The 16,624-nt window shown below is 42.2% G+C and overlaps 1 protein-coding gene across 1 annotated transcript; it reads right to left on the bottom strand.

Annotated features, from left to right (window-relative positions):
- Positions 1 to 7,072: 7,072 nt before the first annotated feature.
- On the bottom strand, positions 7,073 to 12,727 carry AARD (alanine and arginine rich domain containing protein). The gene is given in 3 exon segments (XM_058564825.1): positions 7,073 to 7,950; positions 11,658 to 11,746; positions 11,749 to 12,727. Coding segments are annotated over 3 exon segments (489 nt in total). The 5' UTR covers positions 12,005 to 12,727; the 3' UTR covers positions 7,073 to 7,806.
- Between the last annotated feature and the right edge of the window lie 3,897 nt (positions 12,728 to 16,624).

Below are 16,624 nucleotides of genomic sequence, written 5' to 3'. Positions count from 1 at the left end.
ACCTCTCATTGGCAGCCATGCTCTGGCAGCTACCCACATACAAAATAGAGGAAGATTGGTGCAGATGTTAGCTCAGGGTGAATCTTCCTCAGCAAAAAAAAAAATATATATATATATTCTTTAATGGCTACCCTTGCTCTTAAGTGTCAAGTCGAAAATCAAAAGCATAGCTTGCAAGGCCTGTCATCATTGGGCCATCTCTGCTTACAGCTCCAGCCAAAACTCTTGACATCTTACCTCTTCCTTCTAAGTCTGAATATATTGAGCTTTTTTCACCTCCTCCTAGTCGATGATGACTTTGCTCACCTCTGGGACTTCCCATGACCAGCTGCTTCTGCCTCAGACCGCCTGCTCCTCCTCTTCCCTCCTCCAACCTTCTCTTGTCTATGCTTCCAGAAGGCTTCCTCTCCCATCATACGCAGGTTAAATGTGCTTCCTACTTACTCCCTTAGCGCTCTGAATTTTCCCTGCCACAGCATTTTCACATTGTGTTATAATATCTGATTGAATTACCTGCCCCCTCATCTGGAGTGTAAATGCCACGACAGCTAGAACTCCATATTTCATGTTCATTGTCCTATATTCAGCACCAGCAATATGCTTATTTCAAAGCTGATGCTCAACACATACCTAGAAGAGTGCCTGACACTCCGGAGGAACAAAAATAAAGTTGAATGAAAGAAAGGAAGAAAGGGAGGGAAGGAGGGAGAGAGAGAAAGGGAGAGTGAGGGGAGAGAAAGAATGTTTGGACTGTTAAGATTCATGCTGTTAATTGAACTTAACCCAAGGCAAAATTATAAGATACAAGGAATTTAAATATAGTATGTTTCCTTTTTTTCTTTTTCTATTCCCTTCCCCTCTTTAACTGTTCACTATAGCACACGCTAAAGCTCAGTGGTTTCAGAGCACCACTTAAGCTAACTCACACTAAAGAGTTGGTGACAACATTGTTGCAAAGGGTGGTTCTAAAAGCATTAGCTGGAGACAGCAACGCTTCACTGGAAGAATCTTAAAGATCATTTTGAGGTCAGTCCTTCACTTTAGAAATGAAGGCATGAAGCTTTTATGAAACTGAAACCCAGAGATGTCAATGACTCACCAGATATCACACAGCAAGTTCAGCTCAGAGCTGACATCGACAGCTGGATCTTCTGACTCCCCAAACGCCAGGTGTTACCTCCTGGAAGTAACACCGCCTACTTAGGGAGAGTGACATCTTGGGAAGCAGGATGAGGGTGATGTTTCCAAAGTCAGATAGGCAAGTTTTCTTGCTGTCTTGTCTGTCTATCTGTCTTTCTTTCTTCCTTTCTTCCTTTCTCTCCTTCTCTCCTTCTCTCCTTCTCTCTTTCTCCTTCTCTCCTTCTCTCTCTCTCTCTCTTTCTTTCTTTCTTTCTCTTTCCTTCCCTCCCTCCCTCCCTCCCTCCTTCCTTCCTTCCTTCCTTTCTCTCTTTCTCTCTCTCTTTCTTTCTTTTTTTCTTCCTTCCTTCCCCCCTCCCTCCCTCTCTCCCTTCCTTCCTTCCTTCCTTCCTTCCTCAAATTTCAACAGCCTCAAGTAACACCCACCTCAGAGAGTTATTGTGGGTTTAATGAACTATTGGCTGTGACAACACCTGGTAAATTGTAAACTGTAAACCACTTGAAAAACTGTAAGTTTCAGGGTAAACGGTAAACCTTAAAGCCAGCACAAATGCTGGTAGATTCCAGAGGACATGGGCTGTGTTCTCAGCAACCTGACAATCCAACCTCGAAATCCCGAGCTATTTCTTGGCATAACAATCCCTCTCCGAATCCTGTAGAAGTTTAGAGAGACTGACATCCTCAGTACCAACTTAGAAGCAATTTTTGTAGAAACTCGATTTCAGGCTATTTTTTGACAGTTTACTAAACTTCCCTGATGTAAAAATTTAAGAGATAATGAACGATCTATTGTGTTTTGCTGGGACACTTTAGGAAATTATTTCATCCCCACTCCTTTAGTTGCTGAAAAATGAAGTGGCTTCTCTGACCGAATCAGATAAGCAGCAGGTTCCACAGGCATTAGGACATCCTTAATGGAGAGTGAGCATGGGGAAATGTTTTCAACAAACTTTTCCTGTGGAATTCAAGAGTGGGTTCAGGAGGGGTTCCTGTTAGATCAGTTTCTCTCCAATATGCTTTCGTTCATCTCCTTTGGCATAGGAATGGGTCCCCACGAAAGGCATGTGTGAAACATTTAAGCATCAAATGATGTCTCTGGAGTCCTTTGCCCCTAGTTTGTTTCTGATGATATCCACAGTTGCAATTAGACAATGCACCAACCTGAACCATCATCCCAAGAGGTTATTGGGGTTCAAGTGTGTCAGTTAGGATGCTTCGGGTGCAAGGAACTGAATACCCAAATAAAAGTGGCTTAAACAATTAGGTTTTATTATTGTTGTTGCCTCACACATCAAGACTAGCCATGGGCAGGCAGTCTCTGGGTTGGCTCGGCAGCTCAATGATGCCGTCAAAGACACTGCTTCTTTTCATATCTTTCTATCTTTCCATCCTCAAAGTGTCATATATCTCCCACCTCAGGCACAGCGTGGCTGCAGCAGGTGCAAGCTTTACAGTCTCATGTGACAATGTTCCTAACCAAGAAAGGAAGAAGTAAGGAGGAAGAGAGTTTACCTCTTATCTTTCCTTTTGTAAGAAAAGAAAATGTTTCTCAGATACCCCTCAGCAAACTTCCCGTTATGTTTTATTGGTCAGAACCGGATTCCATAGCCATCCTGAGCTCCAAGAGGGCTGGGAAACTGAAACTGTCATTCTCAGTCTCTGTCTTGGAATTGGGCATTTCTGATACACAAGAAGGATGAGCAAATGTTTGTTGGGTAGGCTGTTACCATAATGAACACTACTTGAGAATGATCTAAGCACTTCATATACATTCATCCATTAGACCTTCACAACAAGCCCATGGAGCAGGTGCTATTATTATCATTTTGCAGAGAAGCAAACTAAACTTCAGAGATGTTAAGAAACATAGTGAGGCGGTGAAGGAGCCAACATTGCAACTCCATCGCCTGACTCCAGAGGCTGCCCTCTTGATTACATATTGCGCGGCTCTCAGTCGGCAGTGTATGCCACAGCAGGCAATCCACCAGGCTGCTTCTAGAATCTAACACATAAAAGGCCTGAGTGATGCTTGTCTCCCTCTGAAGTGCAAATGTGACATTTTCCCTGGCTGCAGTCGTGGTTTGGGTGAGAAGAGCAGAGAGGCATCCAAGAGTGAAAAGAATTGCTTCCTGTCATCATCAAGGCTGCAACAGGTTGGGCCATGATTAGGGCAAGGGCTGGGACCGGGAGAGTCCACTTCCTTGCCAGGGGCCAGTGATAAACAGCCAGCAGTGCTACCACAGGTATCAGAAAGTCTGGGCAAGTGGGGGTGAGTGATTGAAGGGTCCAGTTACAAGCAGGCAGGATTCTAATAGAAGAGAGCTTCTAAGTTAGAGGAATGTTTTAGAGGCCACTCTCAGTCTTCCTCTCATTTTCAAATGAGAAAAATGAGGCCCGCATAGTGTGGAGTAATGTGTCCAAGATCACCCAACTGGTTTATGTAGAATGTGAAACACAAAATGAGGGCTTTTTTTCAAGTGGACACAAATAAGTTGGGGGCATGTCCTCAATGAAGCCTTCTTTGTCTGACCCTTGCAAAAAGCATCCCTAGCACTTCATACAAGCTTCTGTTATAATATTGAATTTATTCACTTGTGCAGGGGTCTCCTCCATTACTTTGGGAGGGTCTCAATAGCCAGACCACACCCAACCTGAAGGCGAATCTTGACAGCTCCACTTGCTAGCTGAGTGACCCATGGCAAGTTGAATAACCTCTCCAATACTCATTCTCCTCCTCTATAAAACAAGGAAAGCAACAGTTCCAACCTCACAATGTCGTTGGGACAATTAAGTTTTGAATGCACACAGCACTGTGTGCCAGGCAGACTCGGGGGTTGATAAATAGCAGTTACTGTTCATATTATATCTCCCTGGGCCTACTCCCAAGTCTGGTAAATCAATTTATCAATCAACAGAGGAGACTCGGAGTAATAGAGCCAGATGGCAGAGTGTTAAAGAGACATAAAGCTGCAATGAAGGAAGAGGTACAGGAAAGGTCTAAGTCCAAAAGGGTAGTAAGATCATGTAGAACTGAAGATACGAAAGAAAGAAACACACAGAAAGTAGAAGAGCCTTCACCACTCACTCAGTCTCCCAAACTCACTTTGGGATTCTTCAGTGGGCTCCTTAAGATTTAGATAAAACAGGTACCATCACTAGCTTCTTTAGTCAGACCTAAAGAATTTAAAGGAATTTACTTTAGGTCATATTGCTGGTAAGTGGCAGAGCCAGGACTAAATAAGAAGGCCAAATGATTCCAAAAATATGTTCCACACGCCTGCAAATCATTGTGAGGATTAAACAAGCTCACAGAGTTCTGGGCACAATGCCTGGCACAGGAGTGGTGGCTCATGTCATTGCTAGTTTCATTGTCATTATATTCCACGGGTCCTTCCCACTCTGGTCCCAGCAGAGAAAGATGGTCACGCTATTGCTCCTAAGGAAGAGGCGGAGCCTCTTGTTCATCAGAACCATCATCAGGAAGCAGCGAGAGGTACACGGCCCCCTGAGAAGCAGCACCCGACTTGAGCTGCTATAAGAGGTACGCACCCATCTCAGAGTTCTATTGTCCAGCACTTGCTTCAGGTGAAACCAGAGGCCGCCAGACCCAGAAGTAGGCAGAGTGGCATAGGTTCAACCCCAAACCTACCCATATTTCTAGTCTTCCTCCAACCCTTATTAATAACATGGCCAAGAGGCAGGAGAGACGGTGGCGGTGGTGGCAGTAGCAACAACGAGAGAGAAAGCAGCTGGCATTGCAGGGCCTTGTGCCAGGCCCGAGGCCGGGAGGGACTCCAGCAATGATTACAGCAGTAAATAAACAGAGCTGACGGCTGCACCAGGGCCCTGTACCCTGCCAGGGAAGGGACCAGGGGAGATGGGATTCTTGTAATTACTATGGTGCAGGCTCAGTCGTCATGGGTTTGCCCACATCAGACTCTGATCTGTCCCCAGGCTGGGAGCTCCTGAAGCACCTGTTACAGCAGAAGTAGTTTGGCAAGCCAAACAAAATGTGGATTCATCCAGGCCACCTGTAAAGGGCTTTAATGCCTAACAATCTGTGCAACGCGCCTGTCATAATTAATTTGGCACCCTTTCACTAGTAGGTGCCGAACAAGTATCATATAGCAAAAGCCCATTTCCTGCTAACATGGTTTTTCTCCCCATAATTAAAGCTGTGAGAAATTGTGTCATTTGAAAAACCTTAACACCATATTTTCCTCACTAAACTGCTTTTTTAGTTTCTCTTCTCTTGGCCCTCTCTATCCGCTATCGGTATGAACATCTTACTTTCTTTGGCTTATCCAGTTACTGCTTCCCTGTTGCATCATTTAGGTTATAATTATTTGCTCATTTTCTCCTCCAGCTGGCAGTAGTTTGGTCCCTTCCACCTCCTATTTCTTTAAAATGTCACACTGTTGCTCTAGCTTATCTCCTTCTTGGAAAGAAGGGAAATGTAGCCATTGTAGGCACATCCCCACATCCTTTAGAAAAGTGACCCTGCTGTCTTTCCATGTGCCACAGCCGACAGAACCAGCATCCAGCAAGCTAACAACAAACAGCTGAGTGCCGTTGCAAAGAAAAAATGGGAAAACAATCTGGCTTCTGCTACTTTAAAAGAAGGGGAGGGGTGAGGGATATCATATGAGAGCAGAATTCACATTATAAGGGGAAACAAAGCAAAATATTTGATAACAACAGTGTCCCATGTATCGAGCTGTCATTGTATCTCCCTATTGACAGCTAATACCCCAGGCCAACTCCACAATTAGGGCTTCCAAAAATAAGAGACTTTTGAAACAAAGAGTTTCTTATTCTGTTTTAGCATCCATCACTCCTGAAAGACACAGTGATGCAAAGTTTATCACTGAAAGATAGGAAAAAGAAGTAGTGACCAAAAACTTTACAATAACTGGTGGACATTTTTTTTTGTCTGAAAAAGTGAAAAACAATGCATCCACTTTCAGAAGTTGTCGTTTTAAGTTTCTTTCTTTTGATTCCCAATAGAGTACATTATCAGTATAATCGAATTATTCACATGAATACTAACCAATGTCAGCTTCTCTGTATTCTGTAAGGAATTGAGCTTACAAAATAAACCATCTTGAGTATTTTCTAGACAGAAAATCACAACAATTTATAAATATTGACTTTAAAAATATATTTGAGAATGACCACTCCAACATTTATTTAAGTAGAATCTTTTTCAAAGAACAGATCAGAAGGAATTCTACCAACTCTTTCTTGGGAATTTCTATAACTTTGAGGAAAAGACATATAGGAAATCTATTTTACAGATATAATTTAAGAAATCACTCTGTATATTTATATGCCAAGAGCTCATATGCAGAACTTCTCAAGAAATCCAGTGGTCAGATATCAGAATGCTGCCAACTGCTCATTGACAATGTCCTGTAAGTTGGACATAATAATACTTCAGTTTTACAGAGGGAAGAAATTAAGTACCGAAGGGCTTGGATAATTCATTTATATTCACTTACATTCATTTCCAACTATAGCAGGGAAAAAAAAAGTTAAGGACAAACTAAATTTCGTCCAGTTAACCCTTAAATCCTCATACACATAAAACAACTTGTATTTGTTTTAAGAGAAAGACAACGTCCATTCTGTTCTCCTTTGTCTTCAAGAACTAGTTTTTATTGTTAATTAAATGTTAAAATTACATACAATTTATAAATTAATTTTTATTTTTACAGATAATGACCATTATAAATATTGCTTAGATCTGCAACTATTTTTTATTAACTCGATTTTCTGCACTAAGAGGGCAACATTTTTAGGGTAGAGGTAGATACTCTAATTCAACATGAACCATTTTAACTCCTAAAAACTTAACAAAGGAATTGCACTAATTAGGAGTCTTTTGGGTACAAGTCATAAAAGTCCAACTCAATTGACTTAGGCAAAAGGAGATTTTATTAGGAGGATATTAGAGTATTTTCATATATCTAAATGACAGCAAGGGCTGGAGTTTTATACAGGTCGACCCCAGGGACAAGGAAGATCAGCTCTCTCCCTCTCCTTTCGTCCCCTCGGTGGTTCAGTTTGAGCCTCCTTCATTAGAGCTCACACTTTCTCACATGGCGGGCATCGGCAGCTTCCAAGCCCCGCTGACCCACGGCTTCTACCATCAGGAAATACTCATCCACTCCCTTAGTTCTAGTTCAAAGACTCCCAGGAGAAGCTGATCAACCTGCCTTGATCTGCCTGACTATACCCATGGGGGGATGGAGAGTGGGACACTTGCGGGGGGTGGGGGGCGTGGATACTGAATAGCTAACTGGACAGACAAACCAAGAATAATCAAGAAATACAAAATCATGCACAGATTCTGAAAGTTCAGGTAATGCCAGAAAATTAAGGTGGCACAAGACAAAATGCTAGAAATTGGCATTAAAGCATTCTTCAATACATTTTATTTTTACTTCCCAGCCGAAACAATGAATAAATAACGTTAAAATTTGGTAATACATCATTTTCTATCTTCCCCCTCTTAGATGTTTTCTGTCGCTTCCCCGTGGCATCTAAGTTTTTGGCCCACAAATTGACCCTAAAATCTTATGCAAGGCATCCATGATGTTAGTGTCAGAATTGTTTTGGAGATGTCTATGTTATTTTTAGGGTTCAGATCTTCAAGTGTGCATTTCCTTATTCCAGATTCACAGCATTATCTTCTGAGCTTTGAGATTTTGATGCAATTTCCAGTTCATACTCCTTTTTCAATTGCTGCATTTTCATGTTTAAATCCAGTAAAGTTCTGGCCAGCTGGCGATTTTGGAAACGCATTTCCAGCTAAAAGTTAGAAAAAGAATAAGGATTTTTGTTAGCCTGAGATATGGATCAAATGAAACCGCTCTCTGCACAGGAAAAAATAAGGAGTTTATAAGAAAGGAAAATAAGACATCAAGAAAGATGTACTTCTCATCTTATTCTCCGGTTCTGACTGTTTGGCCTGGATATAAAACAGACTTTCTATATGACAAAATCCAGATAGACACATAGCTTTTGAAATGGCCTTGAAATGAAAACAAAAATAGCTGATGCACAAAGCTGTCCATATGAAAAATTCTTGTGCATGGAAGGCTGTTTTCAAGCAATGGCATGTGATCTGTGATGAAATCATTTATCTTTATGAGCTTTCTGAGCTACAGGATAACTGCCTGGGCCACCTGAGCATTAGGGACCGGGGCCTACTTACTTGATTACTTGTCATTTCAAGTTTTTAGGATTTTAAATGGTCTCCCAGTTGAGCAAAAGTATTTAACGACACCTTAGAGGCACATGTACAGTTATGTGTACTTACATAATCTAACAATTTTCACTCTAGAGTGAAATCTCTTATACACCAAGGCTGATTTATTCCCTCCTCCAGTGGGAAATTGTGAAGGTCTTCATGTATTAAAAAAATAGATCTCTAGGGCAGTTTACCTAAGAGGCAGTCCACCAAAGCTTAGTCCAACATAACCTTTGTATTATAGTTGAAAACTAATACTCAACTATTTGCAAATTTCTTCAATTAGGACCTTGTTTAATGCACTTCACGAGGACCCTATTCTCCCTGCTTAAGACCCTTCAACTCACCAAAGAAAACACCCCGGGATGAACCAGGGTGTTCTGTGGTAGAAAGCAAATATTGATGATCCCCTCCCAGTTTGCAAAATAAAGTCATTGGATAAAATTTTCTTTCAGTTTTCCTCTGACACATTTTTCTTCATTCTTTAGCACCTGGAACTACTTCTCTGATAGCAAGAATTAGCAAGGAATAAGTAAATGAGCATCCAGCAAACAAACATTGACAGTAACAACACAACAACCAACCTAAAAAGCCCCCTCGCCTTGCCTACAGGAAGCTTCAGCTCTCCAGGGCGGCACAGACGCTCTATAATCCTGCCCTGCTTTTCTGGCGTCACTTCCTGGCACTCTCCGTGCCAGCCCCCACTGCAGCTGGTCGGAAACCTTGCCTGCTCCTAAATAAACACACCGTGCTGGGCCACGTCTCCTTCTGCCCCCTCTGCTTAAGAAGCCCTTTGCCACTCCTCTTCCTGCTGAACCCAAATGCCAACTCCACTTAGAAGCCCCTTCCCTGTTGCCCCTTATCTGTGCTCCCACAACATTCTGTACGTGTGCCTCTCTTAGCACACAGACTGCACTAGACTGATGATTGATAGCAGAGTTTGTTTCGTACTCATAATTGTATCCCCAACTATGGGTCACTGCCTGGGCACACAATAAGGCAGGTTCTCTGTGTGTTTGTTAAAAGACTGAGTGAATGAATGAATGTATGAATTGATGAATATCCATTCTGTCCTCTCATGCAAAGAGTCGACGAGTAAAATTATTGATGATGGTTCACCATCTAAGTAAATAAGTATGTGTAATTCACACCTATTTAGGAAATTCAAACACTAACGGTCCCCTAACTTTTCTTTCATCATGGATCCCTTTGAGAATCTGATGAAAGCTATGCACCCTCTCTGAAAAAATGCACTTATACACATACAAAATTTTGCATGCAATTTTAGATATATAGAACTCCTGAAATCCATTCACAGTCCCTAGAAATCAATGCATCCCACTAAGAAGACCAATTCAAACAACAAATAATAGCATAAATGATATAAACAGCAACACCTCTAAATTAATTAAACCTGTTCATTATTGTTCCTTACACAAGTACCACCCTAACGCATGACTCATGTACATATGTGTATTATTGTATGCCAATTTCTATAGAAATCTGGTTAACGGCCCATTATCAGAAACTTCCTCTTCTAGTGGTGATGATGTTAAGCTAAAGCAGTCACACCTTTTGCCTCTTCCTCATGCCCCGTCACACACGTTGGTGAAATGGTTGGCCAAGATGTTAACCACACTCTAGAGCCCAGGAACCCAGCCTCTGTGCATGTGTGAAATTCTCTGGCTCCTTTCCAGAAAAACCTTGATCTTGGTACCGATGTATTTGTCATTTTTTTGGTACAATCAGTCTCCAAGGTCTTAATAATAATTATCATCATAATAAGAGCCACTGAATAGTGCCTATGTTCTAGGCACTTTATATAACATTATCTCATTTAATCTTTACGGTAATCCTATAAGATTATTATCTCCATTTTACAGATGAGTAAACTGAAACTCAAACTTGCTAATTAACATTCCCAAAGTGGTAGAGCCAGCAAATGTTCGCAGAGCCTTTAATTGTTAACACTGGGATTTGAACTCTCATCTGTTTGGAATTTTATTCTCCACTTCCTCCCCACCCCCCATAGGTATTACTTGCCTAAAACTCCTACTGGTAAAGCGCCTTGTTAGAATGCTAAGGTTGGAAGGTGTCTCAGAGTTTAATCAACATAATCTCTCTATTTGAATTAAATATGAGTCAACTGAGGTGCGAGAGAGGTAGTGACATCCCACGTCAGCAGCACAGAGATGGCTGAGCCAGGTCTCAGGCTTCCAGTTTGCCCTGCTGGCCCCCAGCACACCCCTCCAGGCATGTATCTCGACTAATGAGGTGTCTCGCCATCCAACTGCTCAGGTGCTAGAAGAAAACCACGTGTTTCCTCAATATGCTTGGGTCGGAGATAACTCATCCCTTGTCAAATTCAAATTAACATGGATAAAATTAGATTTATTACCTTAATACCCTTCTTAAACTCAGAAACAAGATAAATATTCTGTTAAGGTTCTTAAGTCAGACAATTTTCTGATGGTTGAATCAGTTCTAAAGTAAGTTAATATTTTATTAGTATTCAGTGCAAAAGAGCAGAATTTTCCAAGTCAAGACTCCAATACACACGTTCATAGGCAGCACCATTTTAAAGTTTGAATTGCTCTTATTCATTTAATCCTTTTCAAATTTTGTCTTTTTGGAAATTGTTTAAATTAAAACAGTAATCTATAATATTTACCTACGCATTCCCTCCTGTTTAACATTCGGACCTGACCTGCATAACGTTTAAAAGCTACAAAATATCCTATGGTACAAAATATCTGATTATTTCCTGTTTTCTGAATTCTTACCAAGGAGAAAGATGAGACTAAAATTTTCGGCATAAAAGAAATGGTTGCTGATGGACTTGCTCCATCAAACCTATGAGTTTATTTCACTGCAATTTCCTCCTCCACGCCCCATACACACACATACAGTTCCCTATAGTGTAGAAAGATACAGAACAAGTTGGGGAGGGAGTCTTGGGCGTGTCACTAGTAGACTCAGTCCTCCACAGTTGCCAGCACCCCGGATGCTCAAGGACCCCTTCCCTCCCAGATGCTGCTGGGGAGCTGGTGGCTTCGGCACCCCCTCGGGACGCAGACCGGCCTTCCCGGGGAGATCGACGGCCCAGCTCCTTCTCGCTGCCTGCCCGCATACTCTCCCTCCCTGGGAACAGCTCCCCTCGGCCTCCCGAGTCCTGGAGTGGGCCACGTGGCCCCGGCTCTGGAGCCCAGGAGAGGACCTAGGAGAGGGCAGCCCCGGGAGCCGGCCGCCCAGCGCGCGCGCTCACCAGCTCGGCGCGCAGCCGGCCCGGGGCGCTCTCGACGCGCGCCCGGCTCCGCTCCTCCCGCGCCGCCGCCTCCCGCGAGCGCCTCGACCCCCGCGCGGCACCGCCCGCTGGAAGGCGCTCGCCAGCCGCCGCCTGAGGTTTTCCAGCAGCGGGCTGGCGTCGGGGGCCTCCTCCTGGACGTGCACGCTCCTGCTGCCCCCGGGGAAGCCGCGCGCGGGGCGAGGGGCTGGGGGCCAAAGCCCCGCTCTGCCTGGGACTCCGTGGGACCCGCGGGAGGGTCTCTGTCGGCGGCGGCGGGAGTCCCCCGGGCCCATCGCGGAGATGCCGGGTCCCAGCCTTTCAGGCATGTGTTGCTAACGGCTTATTTCCCAGAGCGAGAATTAGGGCGGGTGAGGGTGGGAGCGGAGGTAACTGACGACACCGGCGGGACCCCTGCCAAGTGGCACGCCGCTATTGCTCCGCCCTAGAGGCGCTCCGTTTCTCCCAGCCTCATCTCCGTCCTTCTTCCCCTCTTTAGCAACAAACGAAGGAGGTGGTTCCCATAACTCTGAGAAGTTTCCACTGGATCACGTTTTCTTGCACCTAGGAGTGTCATTCTAAGGGGAAGACGGGTCCATCCGGGTAGGTGGAGGTTGAGGTAGGGATGGGGGGTTTGAGATCTAAGGTAGACTATTTTGTCACAAATATTTGTCCGGTTGCCTTGATTATTTAATACTTTATCGCTTTAAAATAACTTTTTTTGACTTTCTGCTGTCAGGCACTGTGACAGGTGCTGGGGATATAAAGTCTAATTAAGCCCCTTACCTCTCCCAAGTATTCCCCCAGTCAAGTGGCAGAAGCTTGGCTCTGTTCATGAGTTAGAAAAACTGGTTTTTCCGTAAGCCCAACAAGGCAGAAGGCACTAGGCATTCTGAAACTCATGCTCCTTTCTTTACTTGACTCCTTCCTACCACTTTCACATTTGTGGAGTTAAAATGAAAAATAAAAATTCCCCTTACCCCAAAGTGTGTTATTTTGTAATTCCCAATTCAGTGTGATCATGTGCCAGTATTACTTGTATATCCTCTATCAATAAACATAATCATCTGCCTCTTTGTGATCTAATGAAGAGTTTCTAAAAAGGAATAAACAATCAAAACTTTTGTGTGATCATAGAATGCAATTACCTCCACCGCAAAAAAAGTGGCAGAGATGTTCATTCAGTACTCTCATCTTAGAGCTGTTCATTTACCAATTGTAAATTGATAAAGATTTACAAGTCACCTGCAATGTTGCAGATCCGTGATAGGCATTGAAGGCAATAAGAGCTACTTTTCATTAGTGCTTACTATGTGCCAGGCATTTTTCCTATATTAACCCATTTTATCTTCATAACAACCCTGTGAGGTAGGTGCTGTTAGTTTCTGCTTTGTAATGATGAGGAAACTAAGGTAGAGGTTAAGCCATATGCCAAAGATCACAAAACTGATAAGTGACTGCCTGACGATTTGCACCTGGGAAGTCAAGTGCTCTGAACCACTGGGACATACCCTGGATACACACTACCTCCCAAAGAGAAAAAGTCGCTCAGTTTGCATGTTGCATGAATGAGTGTTCAAACTCCCTACGCTCATAAAATTCAGCTCTGCTGAAATGGCTTAAGGCTCCATTGGATAAAGCGGAATACAGGTTAACAGGCCTCTGCAGCTAGTCTGCCGAATTCAACATCTTACAATAGTTTACAACCTAAGCACAAATACCTATCATTGAATATTGTTTCATAAAGATTCTCTAGAAACCTTTGAAGATGTGTTCTATTGTTAGAAATTATGAAAACACATATGGCCTACCAGGAACCAACAGAGTATAAATGTACGGTTTTTTGTTTGTTTTTTCTCTAATGGTTGATGGGGCTTGAAAACCAGCACTAGTCAATGTGCAGTATAAATGTTTAAAATGAGTTTTCTGCCATGATTTTTCACTTGTGTTTCCATATCATTTACTTCAACAAGAATTTCAGTTAATTCACGAAATAGCGAAGGGTGCATGTTCAGTGTTAAGCATTGTACCACGTGAGGGAGATAAAAAGGCACAGTTTTTGCCATCCAGAAGCTTAGAGCCTAGAGGAGCAAATTCATTCATTCGTTCATAAAGCAATATTTATTTAATGTCTTATGGCTTGCAATTGGCACTGGTGGTTGGTGGGAGGCCTCAGTTCCTCTCCAGGTGGATCCTTAACTTGGACTGCTTGAGTGCCTTCATGATATAGTAGCCAGCCTCCCTCAGAACAAGACAGAGAGAGAGAGAGAGAAAGAGCCAAATGGAAGCTCTTTGTATGTGCTCTGAACTACATTTTTTTTTTTTTTGGTGTTGAAGATTAGCCCTGAGCTAACATCTGTTGCCAATCCTCCTCTTTTTGCTGAGGAAGATTGGTGCTGGGCTAACATCTGTGCCGATCTTCCTCCACTTTATATGGGACGCTGCCACAGCATGGCTTGATAAGCAGTGTGTAGGTCTGCGCCTGGGATCCAAACCTGCAAACCCCGGGCCACCAAAGCAGAGTGCATGAACTTAACCACTGAGCCACTGGGCCGGGCCCTCTGAATTACATTTTTATGACCTAGTCTTGGAAGTCACATAGCATCACTTCCATCATATTCTGTTCATTAGAATCCAGTCTCTAAGTCTAGACCACATTCGAGGGGAGGGGAATTAGGCTCCACCTTTTAAATTAAGGAGTATCAAAAAATTTGCAGACGTATTTTAAAACTACCCAGGGAAAAAAATGATACCTTACATATATGTAAAAAATGATTCGAATGACTGCTGACTTCCTGTCAGAAAAAAATGAAGGCCAGAAGATATTAGGACAATAAATTTTTAGATTCAGAAAGAAAATTTTAACACAGATTTCTATATGCAGCAAAAATATTCCTCAAAGGCAAAATATAAATGTTTCGACATAAAAGAAAATTAGGAGAATTTGTTACCAGCCAACCTACACTATCAGAAATCCTAAAGGAAACACCTCAGTGAATTACATGATTCAATGACGGGTCATGTCATCAGCCCCAAATCCAACAAGCTGACATGCCTGAGCCCAGAAGTCTCAGTTAACTTGCTCAAACCATGCTATACCTGGACTCATGTGGTCTGTGTATGTCCGTTTCTCCTTTTAGCTTCTTGAGGACAGTGTCTGGGTATTAATCACCTTTTCATCATCTCCAGAAACTAGCACAATGCTGGCATGAAATAAACACTTAATAAATGTTGGTTAAATTAATAAATTGATCGATACAGCAGGGGAGAAGGCAATTGACATTCATAGAGCACCTCTTAAGTACTAGATAGATAAAGATATGAATATGGACATAGACATAGACACAAGTCCAGATGCAGCTATAAATGTATTTATAGATATAGACATAAATATAGATATAGATACAGATATAGATAGGTATACTATTTATTTAATCTTCACAAAAATCCTGTTAGGTTTTTTTTTTTCCAGATGGGAACCTAAGGTTCAAAGAAGGTAAGACACTTACCTAAGGTCGTATAGTAGACAAAGATATGGCTGAGGTGGGATTTGATTCCAGATTATATGACTCCAAGAGTTATGCTCTTTCCCCTATACCACACTAGGCAATATGTAGTTGCAGAATCATTGACAATCTGCTAAAAGAGGTTAAAACTTAGAATTTCCTTTATTCTAGTTATCTAGACCAATTCTTTACTAGCCCAAGTGCCATCCTGCTCCTACTCTTTACATTTAGCAAGGCCACCTTCTCTCAGGCCTTTTGAACCCCAGAAAGAGGTTGAATGCACAGATCATACTCCTAATTCATGCAGAACAGCAGCAAAACAAAAGTCTGAAATTCCTTATGCAAAAGCCTAATCTCTCTAGATCCTCTTACATAATTCATAAGCATTTATTAGCTCTCATGGTTTCTATTTGCAAGAATTTGGGAACAGCTCAGGTTATGATCCAGGACTTTAATGAGATTATAGTCCAATGCCAATCAAAACTGCAGTGACCTGGAGCTGGATGTGGCTGGAGCTGGAGGATCTGTTTGCAAGTGAATCCCTCACATGGTTAGATATCTCTAACAAAATATGTACAAGATCTTTGTGAGGAAAACTCTGCTGAAAGAAATCAAAACCAAACTAAATGGAGAGATATTCCATGTTCATGGATAGAAAGACTCAATATTGTCAAGACGTCAGTTCTTTTCAGTGCAATTCCAACCAAAATCTCAGCAAGTTTTTTTGTGGATATCAACAAACCAATTCTAAAGTTTTTGTGGAGAAGCAAAATAGACCCACATAAACATAGTCAACTGATCTTTGACAAAGGAGCCAAGGCAACAAAAGGGGAGAAAAGATAGTCTTTTCAACAAATAGTCTTGGAACAACTGGACATCCACATGCAAAAAAATGAATCTAGACCCAGACATAGTTACACCCTTCACAAAAATTAATTCAGAATGGATAATAGACCTTCATTATCATAGACCTAAGTGATCAAAACTATGAAACTCCTAGAAGATAACGTGAGAAGGCTACCTCTCAATCGTTTTGAACACTAAAAGGAAGTTGAATGCACAGATCATATTCGTAATTCATACGGAACAACAGCCAAACACAAATCTGAAAATCCTTATGCAAAAGCCTAATCTCCTCTCTAAATCCCTTAAATAAATTCGTCAGTCAATATCTACCTTTGTTGCAACTAATTTCTTTTTTTTTTTTTCCTGCCTGTTCACTTTTCCCTGGGAAACCTGGATCTCAACTCTTTTATGTGTTCTTTGGCTATGCTTTGGGATCTTAGATCTTTTGCTTCCTCTTCAGCCATCCACTCTGAACAAGTATTCTTTTAAACAATGGGTTCTGTGTGTTCCCTACTGCAAACAGAATGTCTCTGATTGCTTTGTGCAAAGAGAAACAAAGCCTTCTCCAGGCTTCAGAGAAAGGAGATTTTTTTTCTT

The sequence above is a fragment of the Diceros bicornis genome, chromosome 21 (genome assembly GCF_020826845.1).
Source record: "Diceros bicornis minor isolate mBicDic1 chromosome 21, mDicBic1.mat.cur, whole genome shotgun sequence".
NCBI lineage: Eukaryota > Metazoa > Chordata > Mammalia > Perissodactyla > Rhinocerotidae > Diceros > Diceros bicornis.
The sequence above is the reverse complement of the archived record's forward strand: the minus strand, read 5'-3'. Positions and strand labels throughout refer to the sequence as shown.